Source organism: Etheostoma cragini, chromosome 2, assembly GCF_013103735.1.
Source record: "Etheostoma cragini isolate CJK2018 chromosome 2, CSU_Ecrag_1.0, whole genome shotgun sequence".
In the NCBI taxonomy this organism is placed as follows: Eukaryota; Metazoa; Chordata; class Actinopteri; order Perciformes; family Percidae; genus Etheostoma; species Etheostoma cragini.
This window is the reverse complement of record NC_048408.1, coordinates 15,596,820-15,610,773: the sequence shown is the minus strand read 5'-3', so window position 1 is coordinate 15,610,773 and position 13,954 is coordinate 15,596,820. Positions and strand designations below refer to the sequence as shown.

At 40.2% G+C, this 13,954-nt stretch overlaps 1 protein-coding gene across 2 annotated transcripts; it reads right to left on the bottom strand.

The window, feature by feature from the left end:
- Positions 1–1,977: 1,977 nt before the first annotated feature.
- On the bottom strand, positions 1,978–13,954 carry haspin (histone H3 associated protein kinase). 2 transcript variants are annotated; one of them, XM_034858063.1, is made up of 15 exons: positions 13,660–13,954; positions 12,501–12,653; positions 11,956–12,096; positions 9,306–11,223; positions 7,144–7,288; positions 6,246–6,397; positions 5,922–6,110; positions 5,363–5,448; positions 5,159–5,221; positions 4,973–5,064; positions 4,758–4,837; positions 3,295–3,383; positions 2,833–2,975; positions 2,620–2,722; positions 1,978–2,245 (listed from the first exon to the last, which is right to left on the bottom strand). In XM_034858063.1, the coding sequence occupies exons 1-15, from the start codon at positions 13,818–13,820 to the stop codon at positions 2,044–2,046; spliced, it is 3,717 nt and encodes a 1,238-aa protein (XP_034713954.1). In that variant the 5' UTR covers positions 13,821–13,954; the 3' UTR covers positions 1,978–2,043. The 2 variants fall into 2 exon arrangements, with proteins under 2 accessions (XP_034713954.1, XP_034713945.1); XM_034858054.1 differs by having other exon boundaries at positions 12,501–12,660; positions 13,667–13,954.

The following is a 13,954-nucleotide window of genomic DNA, read 5'->3' as shown; positions in this document are numbered from 1 at the left end:
GTGTTTTTTCTTTGTACACTGGTTTAACAAAGGAAAGACCATGAATACATGCACAGTTTATCATAGCTATAAAACTAAATGTGGCACCTGTGCCTGCCTGTATTAAGAAGTGGCTGATAGGCAAAACATCCTCTATCAAAGAATGTTTCATTTATATCACATAATACATTTTCTTACAAAACTTGATGAAACAACCAGTTGGGAATATGTGTTTTGGGTTAAATCATCAAATGAAATATGTAACCAATCAAACTCCCTTACCACATTGATGCAAAAATCATAAACTACCAGTATAGCCTAACTGATGTGAATACTGATAGCTATTTTGAGAGAAATTCCAATATCTTAACCACAGGTCATATTTTTCTTATTGGCCAACATACAGAATACACCAAATATTGACCAGCAATAAGCTTATATCCACTGAAGTATTGTTGATGCTCTAATTGCCATACAGCAGTCCTGTGCATTGATTTGCAACATTGTTTATAATGGCCTAATACATCACAGTATAAAAAGAATGTCCTCATGATGTCAGATCATTTAACCCTGAGATTAGATCAACTTTATCGAACTCAGGCAACTGAAATGTTTAATGATTTAAGTTGTTTGCAAGATAGAGACACTTATTTGGGGTACAGTTGTGTGCCAAAATGTGGGCACCCCAAATATAAATGCCTTTTACAATGAGTATATAAGTGAACAGTAGCTAATCTGACCTCTAAATCCTACACAGTTAAAGATTACACTTTTTTTTCTAATTTTAAAACAGTTTTACTGTTATATTTTACATTTAAACAGTTTTAAAAAAATAAAGAAAAGAAGTGTTAATATACGAAGAATGTAGACATGGGGAACCCCTATTCCGCCTGCTGTTCTTTTCAGCGATAGAACCACTGACAATAGCGGTAAGAACACACCAAAATATAACAGGCATATTAATTGGACACCAAGATCATTGCCTGGCCCTTATTGCGGATGATGTAATATTTCTTAAAAACATGGAAAAATCCATTTCTGAACTATTAGAACTTCTTGATGTATTTGGAAAAAAATCTCAGGATATAACTTAAACAAATGAAATCGTCAATAATGTTCTTAAATCAATTTGAAAGTAAAATTCCTCCTAAAAGAGCCACAGAATTTAAAATGGTAGATTGCTTCATGTATCTAGGCATTCAAATTGTCCCACAACTTAAATATATTGTAACCAGTAATTATGAACCATTACTGTAAGACATTTCAACGCTACTGGAAAGGTGGACACCCTTACTGATGTCAGTAATGGGGAACTAAACATCCTCAAGCTGAATATACTGGCAAAACTATTGTAGATGTTTCAAAATATTCCACTTCCTCCTCCAAGTAACCTGTTCACTCAACTTAAAAGATTGTTCGATTTTTGTGGAATAACAGACGTCCCCGGACACGAGTGTCACTATTGTATTTACCTTATGACAGAGGGGGACTCAAATGTCCCAACCCTCTCTGGTACTATTGGACATCTAAATAAAAACACTGTTGTTCACAGGAAATGGAGGAACTCCAGCTAAATTTGTCCCTCCCAGCATACCTGTACTCTGCAACAAAAATCTGTAAAAAGAATACAAAAAAAAAAACCTGTTGTGAAAAATATGATTGTAGTTTGGCATCAAGTTAAAAACTGAGAGAAATGCCCTCTCTCTATGTCTTCAGCCTGATATGGGGAAATCGAGTGCCAATTGAGAACCTCTAACACTCGCCTGAAATTACTACAATACAACTGGTTGATGCAACCGTATATCCCTCCAGCTGAACTAAACTTAACAGATATAACACTGCTACATCTGATGTTTGTTTTAAGTGTGAAAGGGAATGTATCTTGTCATTGCTTGTTCAACCAACAGCAGATCACTTCTGCACAAACCTAGTTAAAAAAATCATTGAAACATTTATTGATTAAGAATTTGTTTCTGCATATACAATATCTACATCTATGTTGTAACTTCTTTATACTATGTATGTCTGTATGTGTGAGCATCATCACATATCATGCGTTCAGTACTAGTGAAACATGGGGCAGTTTTGCAGCGCCTCAGTGGCAGAACTGTACTGGAGGACGTTGCCATGGAAACGAGTGAGCTCCTCTCGCATGCCCTTGACCCCCCTTCCTCCTGAGCCCCGGTACTTCATGGAAAGCAGCTTGGAGCACAGGTAGTGGAGCCACAGCACATTGGTATGGGGGTGGTAGTTACACCAGTTGTTTCTGAGACAAAAAGAGCAGCATAGCAATACATCATTAATATAATACCTCTGGGATAGTTAGTTTAATTCTGAAAATTAGCAGGAGTATTGACAAAAGACTGATGTCTGTTTCAAGCAATAGTTTGGGAAATGCGCTTATTTAAAAAAGACTTAAATGAGGAGATTGGTCCAACAAATATAATTATTATAACAAATTAATTCAATTCAAATTAATAACAAATCCAATGTTTGCTCAGTTATCCTCTACACATAATCTCTATTATTTGTGTAAAATAAGCTCTTATGCATAGTTAGACTGGTCCATGTGGCCCCTTACAGCTTTAGATGGCACACTGGCTGTTTCGGAATATGGCTCAGACACATTAATGCACTGACCCATTCTCCTGTCTCATTTGTCTGTAGATTTCAAACTGGTAATCTCCCTGGCCCATGAAAAGCTCCTCATCCTCAGAGATATCACAGGACACAGTCAGACCATCTGGAGAGAACAAAACATATACTTGTTAATTACGCGTCATGATTTTAACAGGGCTATATTTTTATATGCAAAAAAAATATGACGAGGGAGATAAAAACTAAATATCTGACCGATTTCGAGTCTGGAGAGAGAATAGTCAATGATGCGAACCAACACCCCTTTAGTTTCCAGAGAGTGGGCTGCTCCATTCAGGAGGAAGCTCCCTGTCTTCTGCTTGGTTGTTTTGACCAGTACGTTGCCCCAGTGGAGGTCCCTGCAGTAGACAACACAGGGGGATAAAGTTGCTGTTACGAGCCACCAACAAATCCTCCATCACACTGACACCGCATACACACCCAACTGTGCCCTGTACTGGCTTACAACACAAGTTTGATGCCGAGTGCCACATATCCCATCTGGTCCTAGCTAAGACATTTGAGTATATTACCCAAAGACGGTACCCTTTAACTTTCTAATGCTGGTTTTTACAGGCAGCTTTTTACAATTGCAACTCTGCAACCACTCTGTAAAAGTGAACTCAGCCAACTTACATCAAATAACATCATTACATCAAAAAGGTCAGAGGACATTACCTGTGTTCAAAGTGTAGCTCCTGCTCAGCAACAGCCAAGGCAGCTGTGACCTGATGAAGGATGCTCTTCGCCACTCCCAATGACGTCAGCTTGACAACACAATAAAGGCTTGAATTAAAGATTGCATTGGCACACTAACCCCACAATGGGCTAATGGTTGAGGAAAAAAAATACTGTTTTTCTAATCAATACAGAAGCTTATTATTCTTTTAGATGCTCAGCTTCTTTTTCAATGTTTCTGCATTATCTTCAGCATACATATTTAAAGTCTTCCTTAAGTCTCTATTCAAGAGACTTATAATTATGCATGCAGTCTATTCATTAATGTTTGACTGCATTGGCAGAGCTGTCCTTTCTGTATGTCCGTCTTTGTCTTGTCTGTGTATTTTGTCATTACCATGTGTAGTGTTATGAAATTACACTATCGTGTGTATCTTCTTTGTCTTATGGTGTCCTATTTTGTAGTTTTGATGATGTATTGCTATGTGTATATTGTACATTAATAACTAAATTGTCCAATTATTGCATTGCAGGAGCTAATGTGAATACTAAACCAACATACAAAATTCTTACAGTGTGCAAGTGTACTGAGCCACATCTAGTGTAGAGCCCAACCAATAAAAGATTTTTAGGGCCGATGTTGATATTGAATATTTGGTTATTTAATAAGTTAATGATATGCCAATATATATTTCTAAAACAAATCCAGAAACGCGTCACAAGTTACAATGTTATTTCCATAACATTAGTATTTGTAGTCATTTATGAGTTCTCACTAAAATAATAGTAATAATAATTTGTTTTATTGTCACAACAGAGTAACATCAAAATATATTAAAGTTCTGCTAAATAAAATTTAAAAAAATCCAAACTTAAGATATGAAACTTAAACTCCTTTGAACAAAAAATAAATAAAAAAATAAATAAAAAAAACAGTTTTGCCAACAGGGATGTTGTGGAGTGCCCTCTGGTGGACAAACTATACAACGCCAACACTCATAACATGGTTGACAGTCTGTTTTTATTTTTTAAATATTCATTTATCAGAATCATTTGTCATTATTAATGATTTTGATGAATTAATTATTTAAAAATCGTCCATCTTAAATGCTGATACCGATAGATCGGGAAATGCCTAATATCAACCAATAATATTGGCCCGCCGATATATCGGTAGGGCTCTAATCTAGTGTAATAAGAGTAGAGTGTAGTGTTGTTGTAGTAATGTTCCTGTTTGAGGACAGAGTACTTGAAACTCTGACAACAGTAGTAGAACTGGCAAGCATTTTAACTTAAGTCATAGAAGTTTAGAAGGAGACACACTTGTCTCAACATACAGAAGAAAACAGGATTTGAAATTGTAAGAAAAAAAACTATCTGAGCAGTTACTGACATGATTGATGAATGTGCAACATCAATGCAAAACACTGTACAGCACAGAGGGGAGGTATTCGGCAGCCTACCGTTCCATTGCTGTTCTCTAGGTCCACGCCTCCAAACTCAAACTCCAGGATTATGAATAATTGATCCTTTTCAAAGAAATCTAAGCAGAGAGAAAAAGAAAGACCCAATGAATTAGAAAAAACACATAGCCTGGTCTTATGTAGATAGATTCTGGTCAGCCACTGCGACCTGACGGACATTTTGGCAAACGTTAACAGGTGTTTCTCTCACGGACCTGGTCGGTCATTCTCAGAGCCTTTCTGCTGATCGAAGATGTCCCAAGCATTCAGGAAATCTGGAGGGTAGCAGCCCTGAACGCAGTGGAGACTGCGAGGGAACAAGTGGAGTCCCATTAATTAACAATCCAAACGAATGAGACGCTAACAGACGAAAAGACAGAAGACCAAAGAGAGTTGCTTACTCGTTGAGTCCAATAAACCCGTGAGTCTTGTTCTGAAGCTTCTCTTTCAGGCTGCTCAGCTCCCTGGCAGAAAAAACAAACACACAAAGTTGTTTAGCTGAACTCTCTGGTTTCCAAGGCTCATCATTAGGTGTCCCAAGTGATTATAGTATCCCAGCAAATGGAGTATTGTGAAGTACAGTTTGTACTTCATATACTACTTACTTTGAGATAATAATCTCATGGAGAATCTCTCCTAAAGTCTTCTGATCCTCTCCATTCACCTTCTCACTGCCCTCTACTGGAATGATCTGTCAAGACAGGAGTCTATGTTTAACTGCTGTGTGCTTTCTTGGCATTTGTCATGCCTAGACCAAACGCTTTGCAATATTTTCTTTATAAAGCCATTTTTAATTTAACATAAAATATTTTGTGATTTTATGTTATAATGATCCTCAAACAAAATCCTCCTTTTGAATAAAGTAATGCATCAGATTAAATGAGTTAGTTTTTTTCTTTTTATTAAATCAACTTTCTTCAATGAATTTAACTTTTCAGTTTTGTCCATGGTCAAAAGCTCAGGAAAAAAGCTAGTTTAGAAAACATTTCTGTCCAACAGGGAAGCCTACCTCTTTAAACATACTTTAAACATGGCCGCTCTAAATTTTAAAACTCAACTGTTATCTGGTTTAAAATCACATTTCACATACATTTTACACAATACAATGCCTAACACACAAAGTAATGCACACACAGAATAAACATTATACACAAACACACATACTTTGAGTGCAACAGTGTCTCCTGAGGCATTGGTGGTGGAGAAGACCTCACCAAAGGTCCCTTCACCTATCTTTACACATCGTTTCATACGGTGAGGGAGAATACACTCCTCCCAGGGCAGAGGGCACTGCTGGCCACACTCGGCATACACCTTCTCTGCATCCGACAGATCTGCATCCTCAAACGCAACCTGTGACAAAAGGCAGGAGGGCGCAGGTGGCACACATTCACATCAAGTGTAACAACCCATTTACAGTCAAACATCAAGCACGTAGAAACTACAAAGTTAAAACTTAAAAAATCTTGACGCATATGTGTACTGTACCGTAGAATTGCGGCTCAGCAGCTGTGACCGGAGGTGTTTGGGGAGTGGTGTCCGCAAGGGTGTGGCAAAAAGGTCCTGGCTGATATCCGCCAACTTCACTCTTCTAGGTGACCCCGACTCTGACAGAGGTAAACTACTCGGAGTGCAAAGAACTAACGAGAGGGAATGAGACAAGGAAAATTAAAAAGAACATTGGTGGCTTTAAATTACATTTTAAAATGTCAATAGTCCCAAACAACCAAGGGACAGATTACAATTTAGTAGGCCCAAAGAAAATCTTGGTCAACTGAAATTCTACCTATACTTCCATCGGTGGGGGGGAAAAAATCTGCACTTTATCTCTAAATTACATAAATCGGCCAAAGCGCACTCTACCTGGTAGCGGTGTGTGTTCACCAAAGCGTTATTCCCTGTCCCTTATTTCCCAGCTTTCCAATCATAGTGGAGTAGGGGTGGGACAAAATCACAAAGACCAACCATCACATCCTACATGTACAAGTGCTGAACAAAAACAACAGAGAAATTAATACTGCTGAATAGTATATATCTGTCTTCTCTCTCTCTATGTGCTTCAGCTTTCCGTTCATCCAAAGCAAGGGTCATAGAGAGTACTCTACTTTGTGCCGACATTTTTTAATTCCGCAAATATTCCGGATCATAGCAACCAGTCACAACCAAAGCGTCTCAGCTAAAAAAACCTCCGTGCCTCCAATGCGCTCACAGCTGGATGTTTTCAGAAGAGTGCCTGGCTTTTTCAGCTACGAAAAAAAGCTTTGGTGGACATGCAGCCTTGTGAACTAGCGATTGTCCGACCAATTTTGTCGGGCAAGAGCATATCGACCAACCAACCGACCTGCCAACAGCAGCCCCACAACTTGGTATTGTCTGTGTGTATTACCCATGCCCTTGCGATGAACAGAGAGGGCCGCTTTGAGGCGACTCCAGGTGTGTGTGTTAGGTGTGAAGTCAGCCAGCAGAGATGAGAGGTTGAGCCGACTCGCTCTCATCGGAGTGGAGAAATTGATGGTGGTTCCCAACAGCTCCTAAACACAGGAAGGATTTAACAATGTCAATGATGCCACAGCTCCGTATGTCGTCATTTGAAATCCTCCCAAACTTAACATTTAAGTATAGTTGGGTGGATTGTTGTAGAACCGAAAACAATACATACTTTAAACCTATACTGGCTTGTGTGTGGCGTTTAGGTTGGTCCAAAACATAAACACAGACTATTTTACCTTTAAACTGCTACCGTGCAGATAAGCTGCGTTTTGTTTGCCCACGTTGAGAAATTTTGTTTATGGCATTCACAGTAATAAAAAAAAAAAGATAAGAAACAAAATGTACTTTGTTTATCATGTTAATGAGAACAATCTATTGACAAAGATCTTCATTCTGGAGCTAAATTTCCATTGAAGGTAACAGAAACATGATATGGTCTGCGGAGTAGCCAGGGCACTTCATCAGGAAAGTGCCCTTGTTGCTGCAGTATAGTTCCTAAAATGGACGCGACAAACAAAATCCCATTCACCACCATTATTGCATATTAAGGAGGTGACATAAATCTTAGACACAGATATCTAAAATTTTAGTTAAACAAACCAAAACTGTTCAAAAGGGTGGATAGCAATGAAGATACATTTTTCTTCCCTTGTCACTTGAATGAACAAAGCCTTCATTAGAACCTTGAATATGGCATCAAATAGCATCGCATTAAATACTGGTATGTTAAATCACGGATATTTTGTGACCAGCCCAAATATGAATTCAACCTTCCAGGCTCTCTACATGTACAAAAAAAAAAATAATTTGCATAGGTAGGTAAATCCGATGCAAAACGTGAGAGCGCGTAGATGCGATGTGAGCGCTTATAGAATATGATTTGAGAGCTTGTAAAAAAAATCTGTACTCTTATTTTTTTTCTCTCACTTCAGTCACTCTTCCAGTACAACCACAACTCAGTGATTACAACCTCTCGAATCTGTTGCTGCAATGTCCTCTCTCGCATCACACAGCGGCGAGTCTGCGCCCTCGACATTTGGTGCAAAACTAATTGCGCGAGAGAGCACATTGCAGCAACAGGTTGGAGAGGTTGTAATCACTGAGATGTGTTGTACTGGAAAAGTGACTGAAGTGAAAAAAATAAAAATACGAGTGCAGATTTCTTTCCTTACAAGCTCTCAAATCATATTCTACAATTGCGCACATCACATCTACGGGCTCTCACGTTTTGCACCATATTTACCTTCGTATCATCTACCAACCCTTATAGAACTGGCTCAGGTTTGCCTTGCACCAGCTCTTAATTATGCGGTTATGGTATTAGACTGCCGGGGGACTTCCTTTGACACACTGATCAGAGGAGATCAGTCCTCTCTCTTTCTATCTGTGTGCTTCGATGTCTCAGAGATGCTTGTTACTATCTTAGCTTAGTTTTTTCGCCCAGCAGTTTTCCATGGATTAGGGTGGCACCTAAATCTTGGTCGCAGCTGTCCAGTGGAACCTGCTCCGCGCCCTGCTACATCCTGCAATACCCTGCAGTGCCCTGATACACCCTGTATCGTCCTGCAACACCATAAACTACTACAACTTCTATATCTGGTCATAGTTCGATTCTGTGACTAATGCCGCTGTTCATCAGACCCCCGACCGGCACCACCAGACACCGCCTAACAAGAGCCTGGGTCTCTCCAAGGTTTCTGCCTAAAAGAGTTTTTCCTCACCACTGTAAGTCACACTAAACACTTGCTCTTGGGGGAATTACTGGAATTGTTGGGTCTTTGTAAATTATAGTAAAGTGACTTGAGATAACTCTTCTTATTAACTGATACTTTAAATAAAATTTAATTGACTTGAATTGGTTGAAAAGGGCCACAGCTGACCAATACTTTTTCCTAATAATTTAGTTGAAATAAGGCCTTTGCATTGCTTACTTTGTCTGACAAGGGCTAACCAATAATTCATAATGTCCATTACTATATCAGTCGATGATAGACATTCAGTGAATAAACAATGTTTCAGCAGTACTGTGCTGTGTGTTTGTGTGTATATTGTTCTCACCCGTGGCTGTCTGGGTTGTGTGGAGATCAGTTCGTTTATGCTGCAGTCCACAGCCTTGTTACCGCCCGTCTGTCCGGTCCTGAACCCATGTGTGCTAGCACTGCTTTTGTTTTTCCAGCGACTTACACTCAGACCGCTTACGCATGCCTTCCTGGTTGTGCCAGGACGGTCCGTGGACGTGCTCCTCCTTTTCTTTTCTTTAGGAGCCAGATGTGTCTTTTTTCCTTTGTGGGAAATGTTGGAAGAGTTCTTCACAAATTCTTCTTTGTCTGAAGCAACATTGTTTTTAGAGCTAGTTGAGCCTCTCTTTTTCATGTTGATTTCCTTACAGGGATAGGTGTCACTCTCAGACCGGTGGCTACACTTTGTCTGGTCCTCACTGGCCGAGTCTGACGCATCTGGGGGTACTATAAATGTGTCTTTGAGCTGCAGAATTTCTTTTAGTTGTGAACATGTTACTCTCTTTACCCCAACAAAGGCTTTGTCAGTTAGACATTTCTCCTTTAGAGTCTTTGTGAGCAACGCTGCTCTTTCTTCTGTTTCTGGGTCTTTAGACAGTGTCTGAGCTATCGGACTGTAAGATGTGAGATTTTCTGGTTCCTCAATGTTTTGTGTATAGTCATTGCCAGAATTGTTTGGGTCTGTATTCTGTGGTGACAAAGAATTTTTTTGGAGCTTACCTGTGCATTTCTTAGTTAGACTTTTTTCCTTTAATGCAACAGCAAATGGTGTTTGCACAGAACTGTTGGCTGGTAGTTGTGTGTCCATGAGAGACTCAACGCTGCTGTCTTTGTGGTAGGTAGATTCAGCATAGAGTACTGATTCTGGCTGTGCCATGGACTCCTGTGCGGATGAGTGTTCAGCTGATGGTGAATTGTTGGCGCTTTGACTGCCAATTGCTGAAGCAACATGTTCAGAAGATTCAAAACTATTTACTGACTGTATATAATCATTGGTTTCCATGTTCGTTGCTGATAAATGAAGATCAAATGACGATTCTGAAGAACGTAAAATGTCAAAAGTTTGACAGCTATCCACAGACAGTGGCTGTTCACTTGTTTGCTGGCTGTGGGCGGAGCTTGAATGTCCCAAACAGGATGAGTAGGTTGTGTGACCGCTTAGCTGAGAAACAAAGATGCTGTCCAATCTTTCTAGCTGCACCGAGCAGTGCTCGGTCAAACACTTCTCCTTTAGAGCCTCTGTCAGCCACCCTGATCCTCCGGCTGCTGACACAAAACGACTTCTGCTTTTGTTGTCATCGGTAGAGAGCAGACTCAGACTTGGCAATTCCTCAGCATTCTTGGTTTTTGTGTCTTCACCATAGCTTTTGGCTTCCACACTACAGCTACTCGTCTTGTTAGTGATCCCGGGCTGCCGGTCTGGTTCTTGCTCACCAAGGCTTGACAGCAGCTTCTCCCCAGAATGATGTCCAATGGGTGGTGCAGAACATGGTGCGGAGATACGCTGCCCTGGTGAATCTACGTCTTCTTGGGATGTGCTGAAGACGCCTACATAACTCACTGACATTGATGGGGGGGTGGAAGATTGATCATTTATTGATAAGGGTTTAAGGCGTGGCCGTTTGCTGAAGGAGCCTGCTGAGGGCGTGGAGCAAAAGATGGGTTTCCTGGGGCAGGGTCCGAGGCTGTGATCTGTCGACTCATTGAGGGATATCTCTCGGAAGGGGTTGATGGCAAAGCAAGCCGTCCCTGCAGCATTCATCGAGTTCTCTGCACTCGATACCACATTTGACGGGGGGACCCTCCTTGCCCGAAGAATCCTCCAGGAAGTCAAAGCTCCAGAAGTAAAGTCATCTGAAGAGTTGAGCATACTGAAAGTTGATTTAGGGAGTTGGTGTTTGGTGGCAGCAGCATGTCTGCGGCGGGTTACAAAGCGGCCCGCAGAAAGAAGATGATCACTGAGAAAGAGAAGAAAGAAAGCTAAAGTTATCACAGCGGCAACGGTTTGATCTTTTGTCTCAATGATAGATATGGATTTTTATTGAACCCCATTAAAGGGAAATCCCTGTGTTCCAGCGGCAAAATATCAGACACACAGCACGCATGGAGAATATACATGAAATAACAGGATCCAATGTACATGAAATAATAATAGTATAGAATATAAGAACAAATCATTTAAAATATATACCCCACAAATGTACAACTAGATACAAGGTTAACAGTAGAATACCGTTCCATCCCTCTGCCTGATGATGTTGCATTGTTAGGCAAAGTTAAACCATTTTTGCAGGATAACCCTGGTTTTTTTTGTGCAACTGCCTGTGCTGCCGGACTGCCTCAAATGAATAGGAGGGTTGGGTTGTATTTATGCAGCGCCAAAGTCGGTCTGAACACTGTCACAGATAGAAGACACTCCTCAGCTAATTAATAAGGTGACAAAACGGATTTGAAGACATTTTAAAAAGCAGCCCTAGATCTGAGATCTCAAAGCGCAGATAGGATATTTTAAGAACTGTTAAACAGTTGGATCTGCTTGAATGCAGATAAGTCCTCTGTTAATGCCAGTATTGTCAAATGTATCTTTGCAGACACTGTTGTCCTAACAACAACAAAAAAGAACCACAAAACCCTGTACATGCTGACAATCCTTCACATTGTGTTCTGCTCATGCCTGTTTGTGCACACACCTGGATGTCTTGCTCTGCTGAGCAGGCTGAGGACAGAAGGGAGAGATGTTCTCATCAATGCTGGTGTCTGCGAGACATAAGTTGGCCTTTTTCTTGGCATGACCCCCCGCTCTACGCCTAGCAACGCCAGTCCTCCTCTCTCTGCGACAAAAAGGGATGAACATGTTAAGGGCAGTGATGATACAATATCAACAGGAATTTTCTCCTGGCAGGGTTGGCTGCTTTATCACTTGCCTTCTTCACTATTATCATAAAGAAAATAAATAAAACCAACCAATGAACAAGGTAGAACATGGGGCATTAGCAAGTAGATTAAGAAAAAAAAATTTAAGACATTACATGAAAAATAGAAACAAGGATATTTTGTCTCTGATGTGGAGGACAAAAACTTCTATCTATCACAGAATATTATAAAACCTTGTAGTGTAATGAAATCTGACCGGGAATGCAATCCATAACTGTTTTTGTTAATAATCTAAAATTGGTTAACAGTTTACAAAACGCAAATTAATAATAACATCTAATCAAAACTGCCATTCACAGACCTGGTTGTCTTGCTCTGCTGGACAGGCCGAGGACAGGAAGGAGGTGGGGGAGTCTCCTCATCACTGGTGCTGCTCTTTTCAGCCAGACATAGCAGGGCCCTTTTCTTGGCAGGACGCAACGCTCTGCGACTAGCAACACTAGTCTTCCTCACTCTTCTCACGAAATGAAAAAAAGGATGAAAACATTAGGGGCAGTAAGGATACGGTATCGAATGTGAGAGCAAGTAGGAATAGGTCGGGAAAAGATTTAAACGATACATGGCCTGGAATGCGTAATCTTAGGTACTTTAGAAACCAACTTACCGTATTCCTATAAATTAAGTATGCCAATCCTATTGGTGGTATGGTTTGTGTACATACCATTGCTTCAGCCTAATTCAGATAGCTTTACACTGCCAGGGCTTTGTGTACTTGAAGAAGAGCCAGACCACTAATGGATATTTGAGGTAGATACAGATTTTAATTTTTCCCAGTTTAAATATTTTGATAATTATATATTACCATGACTGGGCAATAGGGAGAAAATCAAACACCTCAATAGTGATATTGCAACAATAGTGTAGTGTTGACTATAAGCACTATAGTGCTTTTACAAAATAATGACACAATGAGATTTTTGATAAATAATCATCAGTAATGTGGCTATAATGACCAAGTGGAAATAATAGAACAGTTACAACAGTCTTGTGAGTTCATAACATGACATAACTTTACTTTAATGCAGCCTTTAAAACCAGGAAAAGACAACACTTATGCCATGTTATGATAACCAAAATCTAAGACGATATGCAGTCTCATATCACGATAGCGATTACCATCGATATATTGCCCAGCGGAGTCCATCCAAAACACACATTCAGGTATGTATTTTACTACACTTCGCCCATTTGCGACAGTAAATTTCTCCTAAATTCTCTAAAAGCTAGCATTAGATAACATCTCATTTGCATAGCAAGAAAATGACAGACAATTGTTTTAATGGATGTAAGCAACCGGGGAAGTTTAATGAAGATATCTATTAGATCTTGCTAATATTTCCGTTATTGTCCTAGTGTCTCCCCCACGGTCCCGACCGTACTGGGTTAATGGAGATAGGCGCCAGGCTTTATCATGTCAGGCTTCATCCCAGACAACTGACGTGACGCTCGCCTTGACATACCTTGACGTCGGAGGTTTTGCGGGTTCACAGACGGCCGCATCACCGTCTGTTGAGCATGTGCTGTCGAAGGCCTGCTTGCGGTTTTCCGGTGAGATCCAGGCGGACAGCTTCCGCCTCTCCTTACCGTAGGTCTTTAAAAATAACGGCTTTGATGGCTTCATGTTTCAAATCTCAGATATAGCCGTGCCAAACGTATTTTATGTCAAATCCAATAAACCTCCAGCATTAGCATCCGCTAGTCAAGTTAGCCTAGCTCGCCCTTTTGCAAACTGTGCTAATTATATTAACGCCCTTA